The sequence below is a fragment of the Sinocyclocheilus grahami genome, unplaced genomic scaffold, assembly GCF_001515645.1.
Source record: "Sinocyclocheilus grahami isolate Dianchi unplaced genomic scaffold, SAMN03320097.WGS_v1.1 scaffold68.1, whole genome shotgun sequence".
NCBI lineage: Eukaryota > Metazoa > Chordata > Actinopteri > Cypriniformes > Cyprinidae > Sinocyclocheilus > Sinocyclocheilus grahami.
In genome coordinates, this window is record NW_015505247.1 from 463,558 (window position 1) to 480,345 (window position 16,788).

The window sequence follows — 16,788 nt, forward strand, 5'->3', positions numbered from 1 at the left end:
CATAACTTTTGTTTTAGACAATACGCTGCATTTTAGACAAAGGAGGAACTTAAATAATATTACAGATATGAAAATAAATGACTTTGTGTAATTTACCTTCACTGGCATGGGACTATTTGTTCCTCACAGTGCTTGTTTCAGTGATTGACTTTAGTGAAATGTGAATTTGACGTCATGATTTGAAGGTGAACTCGTTTGAGTTATAAGAACATATCCAAACCCTGAAATAACACTTCGAACAATAAGTGTTTATACAATAACAATTCACTACACTTTCTATGTAGTGAATGTAAGCGTAGCTTTTTCACGTTCTCACGCCACGTAAAACGTAAACACGTCAGACGTTTTTGTAGAAAACATAATAAATGTCTTTGCAGAAACAAGCTTGTGTTGTTGCGAACTGTAAGTCAAGCGGGGAAAGACAATATAACTAATAACTGCTAGTATACTCACCTCTTTGAGTGTTGAAACCGGCGGAGATGGCGGCACGGTATAAAGTCGCACATTCCAGCTTCCTGCGTTTCTGATGCTGCCTCATAAAACGAAATCCATAATAATAATAATAATAATCTAGCGCGACGGCAAAATGTTGTCATGTCGTAAGACAATATCTGTATTGCAAACTGTATTGCTGTTTTTGTTGTTTTTAGGCATAACAACGCAACGGCATTACCATAGTAACCAAGGCACATTCAGTAAAACGAAAGAGCGCTTATGGACACACATGTAAGGATGGTTTCCCTACGGTGGTTCAGGCTGTAGGATTGCCGAATGACTAAAGAAACGTTATCAGCACGATGGTATAAAACTGTACATTTCTAGTCTATTACCACCCACTGCCACTTATACCAACGACGGAAATAAGCGCAGTTAGAATAGCTACATATGTGGGAGAGCGTTGCTATTGTGTGACTATTGTATTGCAATAGGTAACACTTTAAGATGAACCTTGAATCAAGACTAGTTAGCACATAATTAATAATTGAAATGGTTTAATAACAATATTTTGTTATGGTTACACTTGAATTGGTTACAAAATAGATGAAGGATGGTAAAGCATAGTTAATTGTACCCAACATGTAAAATATTACCTGAGAGAAAGAGATAGAGAGAGGAAGAAAAAGAGGGAGAGAGGGCAGAGACCCAAGAAGAGAGCCAGCCAAGGAAAGAGACAGAGCAACAGTTACAGTCCTCTTTTATCCCTTCCTTGACCATGTGACTAAAAACCAAATGTGAGACATTCAAACTGACCAATCAGCAGATTATAACTTCACCCACTGGGCAAAAGGTGTGACAATTAGCAGACCCCCGGTGTATACACATGTTGGCCTACAGGCCTTGATCACTATCAGCACCTCTGTGCCTTCAGGAATTCCAAATGGCCCTTTTGTTACTGAAGATAGGTTTGGGACAGGAAAGCAGAAATCTTTGATAATTTTTGACCTTACACACACATCGGATATGAACAGTTGATACACTGTGTGGACAGTCAGTTATGCAAATCAGGTTCCATCCGGATATGCACACAATCGGATTTGGGCTGACAGTCTGAACGAGGCTTATGCTCGCCATGGCATTTAGTTGATAAAAAAATACTGTACAAAAAAAAATAATATTGTGATATATTATTAAACTTTAAGATATTGTTTTCTATTTTAATCTATTTTAAAATGTAATTTATTCCTGTGATGCAAAGCAGAAACATTTCTTATTATTATCAATGTTTAAAACGTTGTGCTGCTTAATATTTTTGTGGATATTATAAATGTCTTTAATAGTTTTATTCAACATGGATGCATTGTATTGCTCAAAAGTGAAGTATTTTCTTAACAACAACTGAAGAATTTTAATGACCCCAAACTTCAGACAGTGTAACTATTTAAAGAGTGATCACTGAGTCATTTGTCCAATATTTCTTCTCTAAGCTGAATGATCAACATTATTTCCAAATACAGTTTACACTTAAATGGATGTCATTGGCTATAAAAGTTCAGTTTGGACCATCATTTAATTTGACCATAATTGCAAGCTCAGTAAAATTGACAATATGAGGACAGTTTAAGTTGTGATGACCTGCAAAAATGGTTGGCATTTCAAAGGTCTAAATTAAATTTTAAGGAGAAAAAAAGTATAATTACCTCAAAAAACAATTATTATAGCTATCAGTTTTAGTATTCAAGTAAGAAACAAATTCCACAAATTAATCACGCGTATAGTTCTAAAGTACAGTTATTCAAGTATTTTACAACCCTGTGCAGTGTTTAATATGACCTGATGAAATGTATGTTGTTGTTTTTTACTATAGTAATTAGGCACACAGATAAGGATGTTACATTTACACAGCTTCCCATTCATGACCATTTCAGGGCCTTCAGGCAACACCAAACAGTAAACTCTTTATCAGGACTGTCCTCACTCTTGTACTACAAAACTTTGTTGCCCTAAACTTTAGGTGACCTGGTCTGGTTACAAATGTGTTGACCACTGTGACTCAAAGTTATCTATCTGAACTACAAGTGACCTATTATGGTCGCACTGATAATTTCTGATATTAACCAAGTCATTTTAATGTATCATTGGATAAACTTCCCAAGATTTACTTGATGCTTGGTTTCAACAGTCAGATCACACTAATGCAAATGACCTTTTGCAATATTACAACATGTCCCAGAAATGTCTTGCCAACTTATTTATGCTTTTTATCTCAGTGTACATCTCAGCTCCTCTGATTTGACAGGGAACAGATAACGCAGAACATGAATGTCTGAATGTTAGCCCACAGTTTGGATAAGATGATCTGAGACCTCTGCTCCACCGATAAATTAATATGGTCTCTGAGGGAGATATTAAAACGGTGGAAAATCTCAATGAGATTACAATGTTAAGTATTTAACAATGCTACGCTTGCGGATTATTTTCAGAGCTTGAGTATTGCCAAGCTGTTCCCTTTTGCAACTTACTCAAACACACTCCTTAGGATGTTTGTGAATAAAATATAAGTTTATGAGATTTGTAAATTATTCCATTCCTTTTTTACTCACAATTTGTACAGTGTCCCAACTTTTTTGGAACTGGGTTTGTATTTTTGTTGAAATGGGATAGTTGCCATTGATGGGGTCATTATATATGATCTGATTTGGGAATTGTGTGAAATTTTAACAAATGCGCTGAACTGACATAGACCTTCATTTCTTGGAACGAAAGCTGAGAGGTGCCAAGAATGAGAGCTCTACATCTGCTAAAACTTATTTATTCATACAATAACATGGTTTTAAGTTCTGTTACTGCTCTATTCTGTTGTGTTTCAGGTTCAGATCTGAGAAAAACTAACAGCTAAACAAGCGCACAATATTAGATATCATATAATATCATATATGATTAACATATAAGTCTTTATTTTCCATGATGAGCTCCAAGAACTATGACGCACACCACATAGGAATAGATTCTGTTTATCGATGTAATTTATCAAATTACTTTTTACTTTGTTTTAAGCACTTGGGCAAAATTTCAGAGGCCACCTAAATCAATTTTGTTGCACACACATAGAACTGACAGTGAGTTTAATTTAGTTGTAAACAAACTTGATTAGATGTTAATGAAAATGTGGTTGGGCTTTCCCCACATGAGGTTACTGAGGTAAACGTAAACCACAAGTTGAGTTTTATGATCTTTTACAGGAAAATTGCTGCAACAGACCACGAACCCACAGATGCTCGTAAATCTTTTCCCTGTTTTGATGAGCCCAACAAAAAGGCCACCTACACAATCTCCATCACCCATGACAGTGCATATGAAGCGCTGTCCAACATGCCTGTGGAGGTACGTTACATTGCTGCTTGAGCCTTCAAAACAGTTATTGAAGGTTTCAAAGTGTAGCTTAAACTTTTAAACCAAGACGTGAACCATCAGTCTGCTTGTATGTTATGTGTGAGTGTGTGTGTGTGGTTTTCCTTATGGCTCTGGTAAACGAGGTCTGGCTGCATTCCTATGCTTGCTTTCTATTCAGTTGATAGATGTTAACTGTAACTCCTAACACTCTCATTCACAGAACATAGAAAAAGTGTCAGACCAAAAGACAAAAACATCCTTTAAAAAATCAGTAAAGATGAGTACCTATCTGGTATGTTTTGCGGTTCACCAGTTCCACTATGTGGAGCGGATCTCGAAAAGAAATATACCAGTAAGCTCTTTTTTCCATGTTTGCTCTACTGCATCCAGAATTTGCTGAAATAGTTCCTGTCAGTCAGTACACTGAAACCTCTGTGGGATTTCATTATTTATCTCTTTCTCTCTCTCCTGACAGTTGCGGATCTTTGCTCAGCCTTTGCAGATCTCAACTGCTGAATATGCTGCAAATGTCACCAAGATTATATTTGATTACTTTGAGGAATATTTTGACATGGAATATTCTATAGAGAAACTTGGTAAATCAGCAGACACATTGTTTTTCAGTTTTGAACCATTTATCATATTAGAGGTATCATCATCATCATTATTAATTATTACTTATTATAATTATCATTTTATGAGGCAATTTTTAACCCTCCTGATATCATAATGAAGAAAAAAAACGGAAATTCTTGGGGGGGAAAATATATATATATATATAAATGTAAAAAAATGCTCAAATTTAAAAAAAATACCTTTAAAATATATGTAAAAATCCTTTTGATTTTTTAATATGTATATCTTCTTATATGCAAGTTGTAAAGAAAATAATGTTTTCAACTAGATTTTAAAAAGTCTGTATTGTGGACACTCTTATTTGTCATTGACCCTCATACAATTCGAAACAGATGTACACGTTATGATCTTATAAAAAACACTGATTCATGATTTCTATCATATCTTATCAACTGATTTCTATCATGTATATCAATGATTATTGTGACAAAAGAACATAGGATATATTCTGTCTCTGTTGCAGATAAGATAGCGATCCCAGACTTTGGGACAGGAGCAATGGAGAACTGGGGCTTGATCACTTACAGAGAAACCAACCTGCTGTTCGATGAGAAGGAGTCCTCCTCAATCAACAAACAGCGAGTGGCCAGTGTCATTGCACATGAGCTCGTTCACCAGGTTACTAACCCTATCACATATCTGATTGGTGAAAGAGGACAAGTTATTACGCAGAGCGAGGACAATCCAGTATACAGTACATCATCAGTCACACATCAGAACCAAATTGGCATAACACCCTGTGCTGAGCATGCATCTCATTTTACTGTTTCCTGTAACTGCATTTTAAATCAAATAGGGAGAATTGATCAGATCCATTTACAGTAACAAGGCCAACAGAGAAAAATATGATTACCATAAAGATTATTATCACACAGTTACATATTACACTCTCTCAAAAGCATCCAATGCAGTGATGTTTTTTGGGATAATGACTGCAGTCACACTGCACACTGATAAGATGATCTTTTTATGGCTAGGTCCAAGGTTGTTGGACAAAAAAACAATTACACAGGGCTAAAAAATGTTGTATGATTATATAACTGAACTGTAGAAAATCATGATATAATTAGATAATTTGTAGCTTCTTTCCTTGTAAAGACATTCACTCAAAGCAAAGTATTTTGTTCAGCTTCCATCATGTTGACTGCTCATGCTTTGGTTACATAATCATGTTTTGAATTCTTTCCGTACCCACTGTATATATATATATTTATATATATATATATATATATATATATATATGTATGTGTGTGTGGGGGTGTGGGTGTGAGGGTCGGTGGGTGGGTGTGTATACAGTATATATATATATAATTCTTGAAATATGACTTTGATTTTGCAGCAAATGTCTGACAAAATGTCTTTGTAAAAAAAAAAAAAAATTTACAAATTTATTTATCCCAGATTTAACACATTTTATAAAAGGCCCTGTTACAGAAACAATATAGGGCTGAATAAGCATGAGGTATTTGGGTTCTACCGTTAAAGGAACTGTTTTGTCTTTAATTGGCAGTGGTTTGGAAATATTGTGACTATGGACTGGTGGGACGACCTGTGGCTGAACGAGGGCTTTGCCAGCTTTTTTGAGTATGTGGGAGTGGAACAAGCTGAGTTTGACTGGGGAATGGTGAGCACATGCCTGAATCATTCAAATATATTCTTAAATGAAACCATTCAATTGAGGCTGGATGTCATGTTTATGTCAATTCATCTTTTGTGTTTTCAGCGGGACATCATGCTTATCAATGATGTATTTCCTGTCATGGTTGATGATGCTCTTTTCTCTTCCCATCCTATTATCGTGGATGTGTCCAGCCCTGCTGAGATCACATCTGTGTTTGATGCAATCTCATATAACAAGGTAAGGTTAAGTCACTGCTGCTTAACCTAGTGTTGTTAATCCATCAACTCTATTGGCTATGAATTGGTAACTGTGATGTCATTCTATTGTAGGGCGCTTCTATTTTACGAATGCTGGAGGACTTGCTTGGCCGTGACACATTTAGAGATGGATGTCGAGTAAGGCGACTTGCATTTTACATATATTTTCCAAAGACTCCGCAGTTATATATTAAGCATGATATATTAAACATGTGATGCTGTCAAAATAAGACCCATTTCTTTTTTCACCACAGCAATATCTAAAAAGCAACCCATTCCAGAATGCAAAGACTGCAGACTTCTGGAAAGCCTTGGCTGATGTAAATATCTTTTATTGATCATACATTGTCATTTGTATGTTTGTCCAGTTTTTTGCTAAATAATGTATTGATCCTTCAGAAATCATTCTAATATGCTGATTTGGTGCTCAGTTATTGTCAAATATTATTGATGCTCAATTATTAATAATGGTTCTTATATTATCAATGTTGAAAACAGTTTTTGCTCTGTAATATTTTGTGGAAACCATGAGACATTTTCAGCATTCTTTGATGAATATAAAGTTCAAAAGAACAGCATTTATTTGAAATATAATTTTTTTGCAACATTATAAATGCTCTTCCTGTCACTTCTGATCAACCTACTACTTCCTTGCTGAATAAAAGTATTCATTTTATATACATTTCTGTAAATAATCATATTTACCCCAAACTTTTAAACAGTAATGTATCACAGTTTTCAAAACTATTTAACAATATTCCTCTTTTTCCTGTAATGTAATCAAATAAATGTAGCATTTGTTAGCACAAGAGACTTTTAAAGGGGGTGGTTGATTGCGATTTCACTTTTTTAACGTTAGTTAGTGTGTAATGTTGCTGTTTGAGCATAAACAATATCTGCAAAGTTGCGGCGCTGAAAGTTCAATGCAAACGGATATTGTCTTTTCAAATTCTGGCAGTTTAATGCCTACAAAAACGGCTCGAAAGGACTACAACGAGTTACTTCCCGGGTTTGTGACATCACAATCCCAGACAAACCCCGCCCCTGGGAACATGCAACGAAGGTGGTGAGGCCATGCTGCGCTGCTTTATGTTGGCTGCATACTAGACGATTTTAAGGCCGATTTGCATCCCCGATCGATCAGGGGGTGGCCCGATTCGCGGCTTGTCGCAAATGATTTTTTGTCCAAAAAACCCTCTATTGTGTGGTGTCATTACGATTATTTATCTGCTCCCGATCGAGACGGAGCAACCCGAACTCAAATGATCGGGCTGCCTCTGACGTGATACCCGCAATAGCCAATGAGAGCGAGCAAGCTTCACCTACCGGATGTTGCGTGCTTCTATAGCTGAAACTTGGCAGCCACAAACATGCCATGAAAGCAGAGAACATCACCCATATTCTTTTTTATACTTTGTTTTTCACTGTGAAACAGAATGCATGCCAGGAGAGCCAGCTGACAACGTTGATTGTCCTCTATTTGTTTTTCTTCTCTAGTCACGTTTGATCTCGCGAGTGTCCGTGAGATCACTTGTCACTGTGAAATCGTTCCTACAATCATCAAGTGTGTGGTCTCGCGGTCTGGTCGAATCGTCTAGTGTGTGCGTTCAGAGGTTTATAAGTTGGTCTAACTGTCTTCATGTCTGTGGTCTCCCATGGTTTTAAAATCATTTAAGATTTGAAAATCGTCTAGTGTGGCCTTAGAGAAGAGGAAGAGAAAACTAGGGGTCCACGTAAAAATCTATTAATATATGAATCGTGATTCTGTCTTCTAACGATTCTAATGGATTCACAAGTTTCAAAATCAATGTTCTAAAGCAGCGGTTCTCAATACTGTTCCTGTAGAATAAAGGTAAATTATGTGAAAAATAATGCTTAAAAAAAAACAACGAAGCATTAACACATGTTAGACTGCACCCCATAAACACAATCAAGCCTAGAAAAAAACAGTCAACCACCCCTTTAAAAAAAATCTTAATTATTCTAAAATTTGACTGGTAATATATATCTCTCTTGGGTCATAGGAGAGTGGGTTACCTGTGGCAGAAATTATGGACACATGGACCAAGCAGATGGGTTATCCTGTGCTGACACTGACCAACACAGCCACTGAAGCTAAACTCACCCAGACCAGGTTTCTCCTGGATCCTAATGCTGATCCCAGCCAGCCCACCACTCCCCTGGGGTGAGCCTGATTGTGCACGCCCCTCTACACCAAAATTAAAACATCAATGGAATCAAACACTCCAATTCAGTCAAATTACCATGAACCAAATAGGCCCAACATTTTGCAAAAATTATTAACATGACATGCACAGATGCATATATGGGGCCAAATACTGTATAGTCATACTCCCAAGTGACAGAATTTGCACCAAAATACTGTTTAATCAAATGCACAACCTTAATTTGATGTCAAGAACAAAACATATGGAAAGTGCTTTTGTACTCCTTTTTAAAAGTAGATAAGCCCATTTATTTTGCTTTCTGAATTCTTCACATTTATTTGGTTGATTTTTCCTTACTGTCTGCAATCAGAACAGATCTTTGACCCATCTATCGGTCACTGCCCATCACTGCTCTAAAGTATCCTCTATCTGCCCCCACTAAGCTCTACAACATGATCACAAATAATAATTCCCCTGATTATTCTTCACAGGAAGGAACACAGTGAACTGAATGATACAGTCAACTTTAATGAACTGAACTCTCAACTATTAGTTGACTCAGATGTTTTAACTCTCGTCCCACAGCTACAAATGGACCATTCATGTGAAATGGCGCACAGTCGACTCCAAAAACGCCTCTTTCCTATTTGACAAGGGAACAACAGGTGAACAAGATCATATGCTCAGACTTTTTCTTTTTTTTTTTTTGGCATTGAGGAATAAATTGTTTTTTTAACTAAGGTACTCTGCTGTGTAATTTCTGTCAATTTGCCTGTATTTAATCAGAGGCAGTCATTGCTGGATACTCCCCTGCTACCGATGGTCTCATCAAAGTCAACAAAGACCACATGGGCTTTTACAGAGTAAATCACTATGACCATGTGTGGAGCGCTATTGCGGAGCAACTTTCTGTGAATCATCAGGTATTATTATTCATATTAATGTCTCTGTCATAACTACCTAACAGAACAGTATAGAAAAGTAAGATCTTCATTACAATGATAATGACCGGCTGAATATACATTATAGATCTTATTGCATTCCTACTGATGAAAAAATTTAATATATGGACATGAAATATTCATTTGAGATTACATATAAATTATTTTATAATCTTACCTGAATGCAAATATCCTCTGTCCTGTTTATTTCTTCCGTTGAAATCGCTGTTGGAATTGTTGAATCGCCTTACTGCTATTAATAAAAATAGTCCACTACACGTACAAAACAATCGGCCTTGCAACAAGACGAACACATTTTTTTACTACAATCAATAATTGATTAACAACGCTAGATGTTCTAGTGGCTTTGGCAATATCGAGATGGACCAATCAGGATCAAGTACTGCAGAGAGCCGTGTAATAAAGTATAATATCCTACATAATCTTTTTAGGTGTATGATGCAACTGACCGAAGCAGCTACATTGATGATGTATTTGCATTTGGACGGTGAGTTAGTACAAACATCTTCCAGCTGCAGAAAGCTTATACTTTCAATCTTGACTTGATGACAGGCAAAAAAGTAGATTTGAACTGATTTTTCATAGCACAGCTTTTTATGGTTATAGTGGAGGTCATAAAGAAAGAATGTTGACGTCATTGCCTTTTGTTTTGCATTAATAGGGCAGATATTGTCGATTATGGACATGCCTTCAACTTAACAAGATATCTGGCCAATGAAACAGAGTATATTGTGTGGGACAGAGTATCTACTTCTATCTCCTATGTAAGAGATATGTTGGCTGATGATCCAGTGCTCTACCCCAAATTCCAGGTTGGATCCCAAAGTATTCAATACCTTCTCAATGCATGAAAACCATCCATTTTATGAAAAATCATGTACATTTTTAAAATGTGAACAGTGATCTTATTCCCAGTGTGAAATTTATAGCTGATATTCTTTATGTAAATGTAAGCAAGACGTTCCTATTTTATATTTTCTGTTTTTCATATGGTCTGTTTCAAATCATGCCTCTGTTTAGAAACTCTTCCGTGAGCATGTGCAGAAGATATCCAGAGAGCTTGGGTGGAATGATGAGGGGACGCAAACACAGCAGTGAGATTTATTTTTTTTTTAAGTAAAAAAGCTCCCCTATACAGCAGGCCAAGGACACATTCTTGGATTTATCTTTCTTTTAAACCAGATACCTCAGTTTATAATGCTGCATATATTTACACATGTTCTAAATAGTTTGCATGTTTGTGCCCATATGCAAATATAGCTACAGTTGTGTCCAAAATCTGAGACCACTAGTAAAAAAAATTCTATTTTGTATTATCTATTAATTTAATAATAAAAAAAATCATAACAATTTAATAGAAAAGTTGAATGAAAAACTTGAATATTGTAGCATTTTTATGATTAATTTTCTGTTTTGTTTTTTCCTGTACAGGCTGCTGAGAGAGACAGTTTTGGGCATTGCATGTCAGATGGGTGACCAGGAAGCTCTCAACCAAACCACTGACATTTTCAATAAATGGATCGATGGAACAATTAGGTAATCACATTCATACATAAATACCTTCAGTGGTACAATTAGAGTGTGTGTATTAAAGAGGCTCTTTTTCTCATTGGGGAGCAGCAGTGTGGCTGTCAATTTACGATTGCTAGTGTACCGATATGGAATGAATAACTCAGGATCAGTCCAGAGCTGGGAAATCATGTTCCAGAAGTATATCTCTGCCACTCTTGCCCAGGAGAAAGACAAACTGCTCTACGGCCTGGCTTCAGTAGAAAATATCACTCTCCTTAATAGGTAAACTCTCTCTTACCAGGGCAGTGTTGTCAAGTTCACCCTATCTACGTATTTTCTAAATGCATGTTAAAGATCTTAATGTGAGTGATTCATCCATGTATATCCTTCATTTTGAAAAAAATGATTTTGACCTTGTAATGTTTAATCAAAATGTCATAACACTTGCAGTGAAAACAACAGACTTCTCTTTGGTGACATTTGCAGACTTCTCCAATCATGTAGTCCAATTAAACTTCATCCATCCACAATCAATGGCAAGCTCAGATTCTCAAAATCCAATCAACAACATGGATAGAACCAAGTTTCCACAACTTTTTTTTTTCTTCCTTTCTTGATAATCCGTTTTTCTTGGATATACATCACAATACAGAAGAAAAGATCGGTCTATAGATACTGATGCTGCTTCAGATGCTCTCACTAACAGGAACCCTTGACTAACTCACAGCCTTATTGCAAATGTAAAAAATAAAAAAATCCTTCTCCTCTTGCATTTCTGCTCCTCGTTTGAAATTTAACATGCTTACACTATTTGTAGTTGATTTGGATGAAATGGTCTGCTAGATGAATAATCATTAGCACTTTTGTATAAAAGTAAACTAGCACTTGATTATTCATTGTTCAAATGTCTTTCTTTTGTAACAGGTTGCTTGAAGCTGCTAAAAATGAAAGCATTGTGAGGAGTCAAGATGTTTTTACTTTAGTGCAATATGTATCACGAAACCCATATGGCAAAACCATGGCCTGGGACTGGATGACACTCAACTGGGATTACCTAGTGAACAGGTCAGTTAATCTAACAGTTAAAAGGAATAAGTTGAAAGAAAGTCAGCCTTCCCTTTGAGAATAGCAATGTTATCTATGATCTCATGTCTGTTTTAGATATACTATTAATGACAGAAACTTGGGCCGCCTGCCCTCCAGAATTACTAGTACATACAACACTGATCTGCAGCTGTGGAAGGTGAGACATAAAGGCTGTGTTTGGAATGGAATGCTAGCTTACAACTTACTGAAGTTTGTAATTTACTTTGGTTTAAAATATAAACTTTTGGCTGCCCAATCAAGCAAAGAGTATAAATACCTCAAATGTTGGTCTCTTTTTTCAAGATGTTTTTACTTTAGTGCAATATGTATCACGAAACCCATATGGCAAAACCATGGCCTGGGACTGGATGACACTCAACTGGGATTACCTAGTGAACAGGTCAGTTAATCTAACAGTTAAAAGGAATAAGTTGAAAGAAAGTCAGCCTTCCCTTTGAGAATAGCAATGTTATCTATGATCTCATGTCTGTTTTAGATATACTATTAATGACAGAAACTTGGGCCGCCTGCCCTCCAGAATTACTAGTACATACAACACTGATCTGCAGCTGTGGAAGGTGAGACATAAAGGCTGTGTTCGGAATGGAATGCTAGCTTACAACTTACTGAAGTTTGTAATTTACTTTGGTTTAAAATATCTTAACTTTTGGCTGCCCAATCAAGCAAAGAGTATAAATACCTCAAATGTTGGTCTCTTTTAAGATGGAGCACTTTTTTGCACTGAACCCGAATGCAGGAGCAGGTGAGATGCCCAGGAAGCAGGCACTAGAGACTGTGAAGAACAATATCGAATGGAGGAAACGGAACCTGGATGAGATCCGGGACTGGCTGAAGAACAATGTACACTAATGCTGTAAGGGACCAGCATCAGAACAAATTTTCCACCCCCCACAAGTCAATTAATTGCTCAGGGCAGCTTGAAAATGAATTTTTAGCTAAGAGCCACAATTTAAAACAAACACTCTCATTACAAAATAGTCTTGGATGCTGTTGGCATGACATTTAAATGAACAAATATTCTCTTTGGAACTAGGCATTACAAATATTTAGGCACTGTACATTCTTTATTTAATGTGTACATTATATTAGTTATTTGTAAAATGTGTAAATGTGAAATAAAGTTCTTCACACGTATTATGACACATTTTTCAGGTACTTCAATAAAGGGATGTTCTCAAAATATTGGGTTTTTTTTCCATAAAAGACTAAGGGCTGGAATACACTACATGACTACATTTGCACATATTTTTGCCCCAATTTGGATGAGTTTTGAAGGTCACAGTCAGTCTGCATATTTTGGGCAGTCAGAGTTGACATATTTCACAGAAAATCATGTAGTGAATGATGATTATTATTTATTTATTTATTTTTCAGACTTTGATTCCGTTCACTCGGAAGATGTCAAACATGTTTGACTATATTTTCAGTTATGTGTATCCTTGCAACGAGGCGGATCTTTCTGCATGAGTTTGTTGTTTGTTGCCCAGTGTATGATTCCCAGTTTTTTTCTATAACCATTTACAAAGTCGGCAAGTGTAGTGCCTAGTTTTTAAAAAATCTATTCTAATTTTAAAAGTTGTGTAGTTTATTCCAGCCTTAAGACATAAATTGTAGAAATCTTTTAAGATGAATCATGGTGGAATTGTTTTTATTCAAATCAAAACATTTTACATACAGTATCAGGAACAGCAATTTCACAGGATTTGCAGTAGGCAGATAACAGTATAACAAGCATCAGACTACATAATATCAGACTACACACTGAATAGCAAGGTCAAAGGAAGTCAATGTCAGTTGCAGGAAGGACATTCATGGGATAAGGACACTTTGCATTTGTATGAAACTTCAATGTAATTGTGCCCTAGTGGTGTTAAAACAGTGGAGCATTCAGAAAGCGTCCAGCGCTGATGTTTTATGAATGTTTAAATATCTGATTGTCTCATCATTTAGGGGTTGAGTGGCGTAGATGACGCCGTCATTGGAAGTTGGTTGTTAATAGTGATTCTCTGTCGTGTTTGACATCGTAACATACCCATGATGGCTCTCCTGAACCTGCAGTCAACAAATACAACTTATTAGTAAAAAAAAGACAAAGAAAGTAAGTGACATATTACAACAAAGATGTTACACAGAGGCCTTACTTCTTGTTGGCAATGACATAGATGCAAGGATTGTAAAAGGTGGAGGACTTGGCAAAGAGCGGGGCAATTATGGCCATTGGGGCTGGAATCTTTTTGGGGTCACCAAATGATGCCCACAAGCACACAATCGAATATGGAGACCAGGCAGCCAGGAACATCACTATCATTATAATAGACATCTGTAAAAATAAACGAGCATTCAGGTCAAACCGAACTAAAGAGCAAACAAAACCTGTCAAGCAGTGTTATTTTAGTAATATTGATATACTATTATTTTATTTATTAAAATGTGTAATTAAGTTTTTAATTATATTTTCAGTTTACTAATTTTGCTATGTGCTTTTGACATTTTTTATTTTTATTGTCACTTTAATTTGTATTTATTTTAGATCTAATTTTAGTTCTTCAACTTTATTTACAAGGCAGCATTTCTAATTTAATTTGTATTATTGTTATATTTTGAATTCCTCCCCCCCCCCCTTTTCTTAATTTTCAAGTTTAAGTTTATATTTTTCATGTATTATTTATATTTTATTTTATTTCAGCTTTATTTCAATTAACTCCATGGGTCATATTTCTCCAAAAAAAAGAAGAAGAAGAAGAAGAAAGAAAGAAAGAAAGAAAGAAGGAAAGAAAAAGAAAGAAAATGTAATAAAATAAAAAAGAGAAAAAGGAATACATTAAAAATATAAATAAAATTTAATAAATACTGCTGGTACTATACCTTGGTAACGTCCATCTGATCTGACCAATCCATGTTGATGCTGTCTAGGCAGTTACTGGCTTTGTACCTCTTCACAGTAACTGAGACGTTGTAGTAACAGTAGAACATGACCGCCAGAGGAATGATGAAGTTGACAGTGATCACAGTCATTGTGTAGGACACAAACGATCTGAAATCAAACAAGATTAGTCCTAATAATCCTGTAACTAATAAGACTGACCTGTAATAATATCAATCTTGACTCACGTGTCATTGTTCCTCCAGTTGATGGTGCAGGTGGCTCCTGTGGGGTCAGGAGCATATCCTGCCCAACCAACGATGGGCATCGATGACCAAAACACAGCATTCAGCCAAGCAGCCACAATTAGAAGTGTGTATGATACTGTTGTCAGCTTCTGTCCTGTAACAAACACACATCAATAGATTTCCTAATGCACTTGGCCCCTGCCTTGAGTAAGTAATAAAACACAATGACGTTAACCTTCCGCTAAGACAATGACAGTCCTTAGCGGTTCATATTTCATTCAGGTAGTTATATTGATAAAATCATACCTATGTCAGGTCGACTTATGGTAAGGTATCGGTCAATGGCAACCACAGTGAGCAGTCCAATACTGGCCATACCGAAGAATATATTCAGGGCAGCATAGATCTATAAAAGAGGCAACAGGTTCTGCTGTTGTTTACATGTAAGAAAGTAGCCAAAATTTCAAAATTGTTATAAAATAAGCAAAAATTACAAAATTGTAATAAAGTAATTTGAATGAAATTGCATCCCAAATATTTTTAATATCTATCACTGTTGGCAGTATCTTTTACTGTTATTTCTTTGGGGGGGGGGAAGTAGTGAAACAGTTTGTTAAATATTGATAGCAATATTATAAATATAAGGCAAGGTTAGTTCAGGTTGAAAAATGTAATTGGTGTCTCCCCCAAAACTTGATCATTTATAATATTTGTTTAAAATAATACTCTTTGCTTCCTCAAAAATATAACTACACCAGATAACATTTTAGAGCAAATATTACATTTACACTTTTATTGGAATGAATGAAAAAAAAAAAACGAGTAGTGCTTTAAACTAGATCTTTTAAATAACATTTCTTTGGACACTCTTACTCATCATTGACCCCCTAAAAATGCTCTTTAGCTATGATTATATTCACAGAATTGCTTGATTATACAATCAAAATGACTTGAGTTTGCTAATGTGTTGGTTTGTGCACACCTGGCAGCCTGTGTAACCAAATTTCCAGCTCCCGTGCAGGTCTGAGGCTGCTGACATGGGGTAACCAATACCGGCTATGCCAATGTCAGTGACAGCCAGATTGATAATGATAGCATTCGTGGCAGTACGCAACTCTCTGAACTTCACAAACATCAGCAGCACCACAATGTTACTAGACAGACTGACCACTCCTGCCACCAGAGAGAAAGACACACAGACAGGGACAGCAGGAGGTTAAGACATCTGTGAACACACAGACGTCCATTCAAAACATTTCCCATTTTCAGTTTTCCATTTTACACACACACCCTGCTGGTTACCTCACACACTTGGCTGAATCTGTAAATGTCAGTTTCAAGGAATGTTTAAAAACATGTGCTGTATCTAATCCTAGGCCTCAAAGGTAAGACAAAGATAAGCCTTACTGAACTTTTACAATTTACAGGTTTTTACAAAAACCTTTAATCAGAAGATGCCAACTCAAAAACCTGATAATTACTAAATTAGTTATTTAAAAGTGACAGTACATTTATAGCTGACTAGTAACATCAAATACACCAAGTACACACACACACACACACACACACACACACACACACAC

At 36.1% G+C, this 16,788-nt stretch overlaps 2 protein-coding genes across 5 annotated transcripts in view; one reads left to right on the forward strand and one right to left on the reverse strand.

Annotated features, from left to right (window-relative positions):
- enpep (glutamyl aminopeptidase) overlaps positions 1-13,162 on the forward strand; it is a 15,470-nt gene extending 2,308 nt beyond the window's left edge. The window contains exons 2-20 of the mRNA XM_016272163.1: positions 3,681-3,822; positions 4,052-4,183; positions 4,307-4,427; positions 4,931-5,085; positions 5,978-6,091; positions 6,191-6,325; positions 6,418-6,483; positions 6,600-6,665; positions 8,370-8,530; positions 9,099-9,178; positions 9,300-9,436; positions 9,907-9,962; positions 10,137-10,287; positions 10,496-10,569; positions 10,907-11,011; positions 11,096-11,269; positions 11,912-12,052; positions 12,149-12,230; positions 12,797-13,162. Coding sequence (XP_016127649.1) covers positions 3,681-3,822; positions 4,052-4,183; positions 4,307-4,427; positions 4,931-5,085; positions 5,978-6,091; positions 6,191-6,325; positions 6,418-6,483; positions 6,600-6,665; positions 8,370-8,530; positions 9,099-9,178; positions 9,300-9,436; positions 9,907-9,962; positions 10,137-10,287; positions 10,496-10,569; positions 10,907-11,011; positions 11,096-11,269; positions 11,912-12,052; positions 12,149-12,230; positions 12,797-12,943 — 2,239 coding nt within the window. The 3' untranslated portion in view covers positions 12,944-13,162. The remainder of the gene's footprint in view (positions 1-3,680; positions 3,823-4,051; positions 4,184-4,306; positions 4,428-4,930; positions 5,086-5,977; positions 6,092-6,190; positions 6,326-6,417; positions 6,484-6,599; positions 6,666-8,369; positions 8,531-9,098; positions 9,179-9,299; positions 9,437-9,906; positions 9,963-10,136; positions 10,288-10,495; positions 10,570-10,906; positions 11,012-11,095; positions 11,270-11,911; positions 12,053-12,148; positions 12,231-12,796) is intronic.
- Positions 13,163-13,733: 571 nt separating this feature from the next.
- The window catches only part of LOC107585226 (visual pigment-like receptor peropsin), a 5,493-nt gene continuing 2,438 nt past the window's right edge, over positions 13,734-16,788 (reverse strand). For 3 of the 4 annotated variants that reach the window (XM_016272146.1, XM_016272145.1, XM_016272149.1), the window contains 5 exons: positions 15,512-15,611; positions 15,206-15,359; positions 14,960-15,128; positions 14,236-14,414; positions 13,734-14,146 (listed from right to left, as the gene is read on the reverse strand). In XM_016272146.1, the coding sequence (XP_016127632.1) occupies positions 14,041-14,146; positions 14,236-14,414; positions 14,960-15,128; positions 15,206-15,359; positions 15,512-15,611 (708 nt within the window). In that variant the 3' untranslated portion in view covers positions 13,734-14,040. Of the gene's footprint in view, positions 14,147-14,235; positions 14,415-14,959; positions 15,129-15,205; positions 15,360-15,511; positions 15,612-16,187; positions 16,490-16,788 lie in introns of those variants that run through there. The other variant, XM_016272148.1, reaches the window with a different exon arrangement.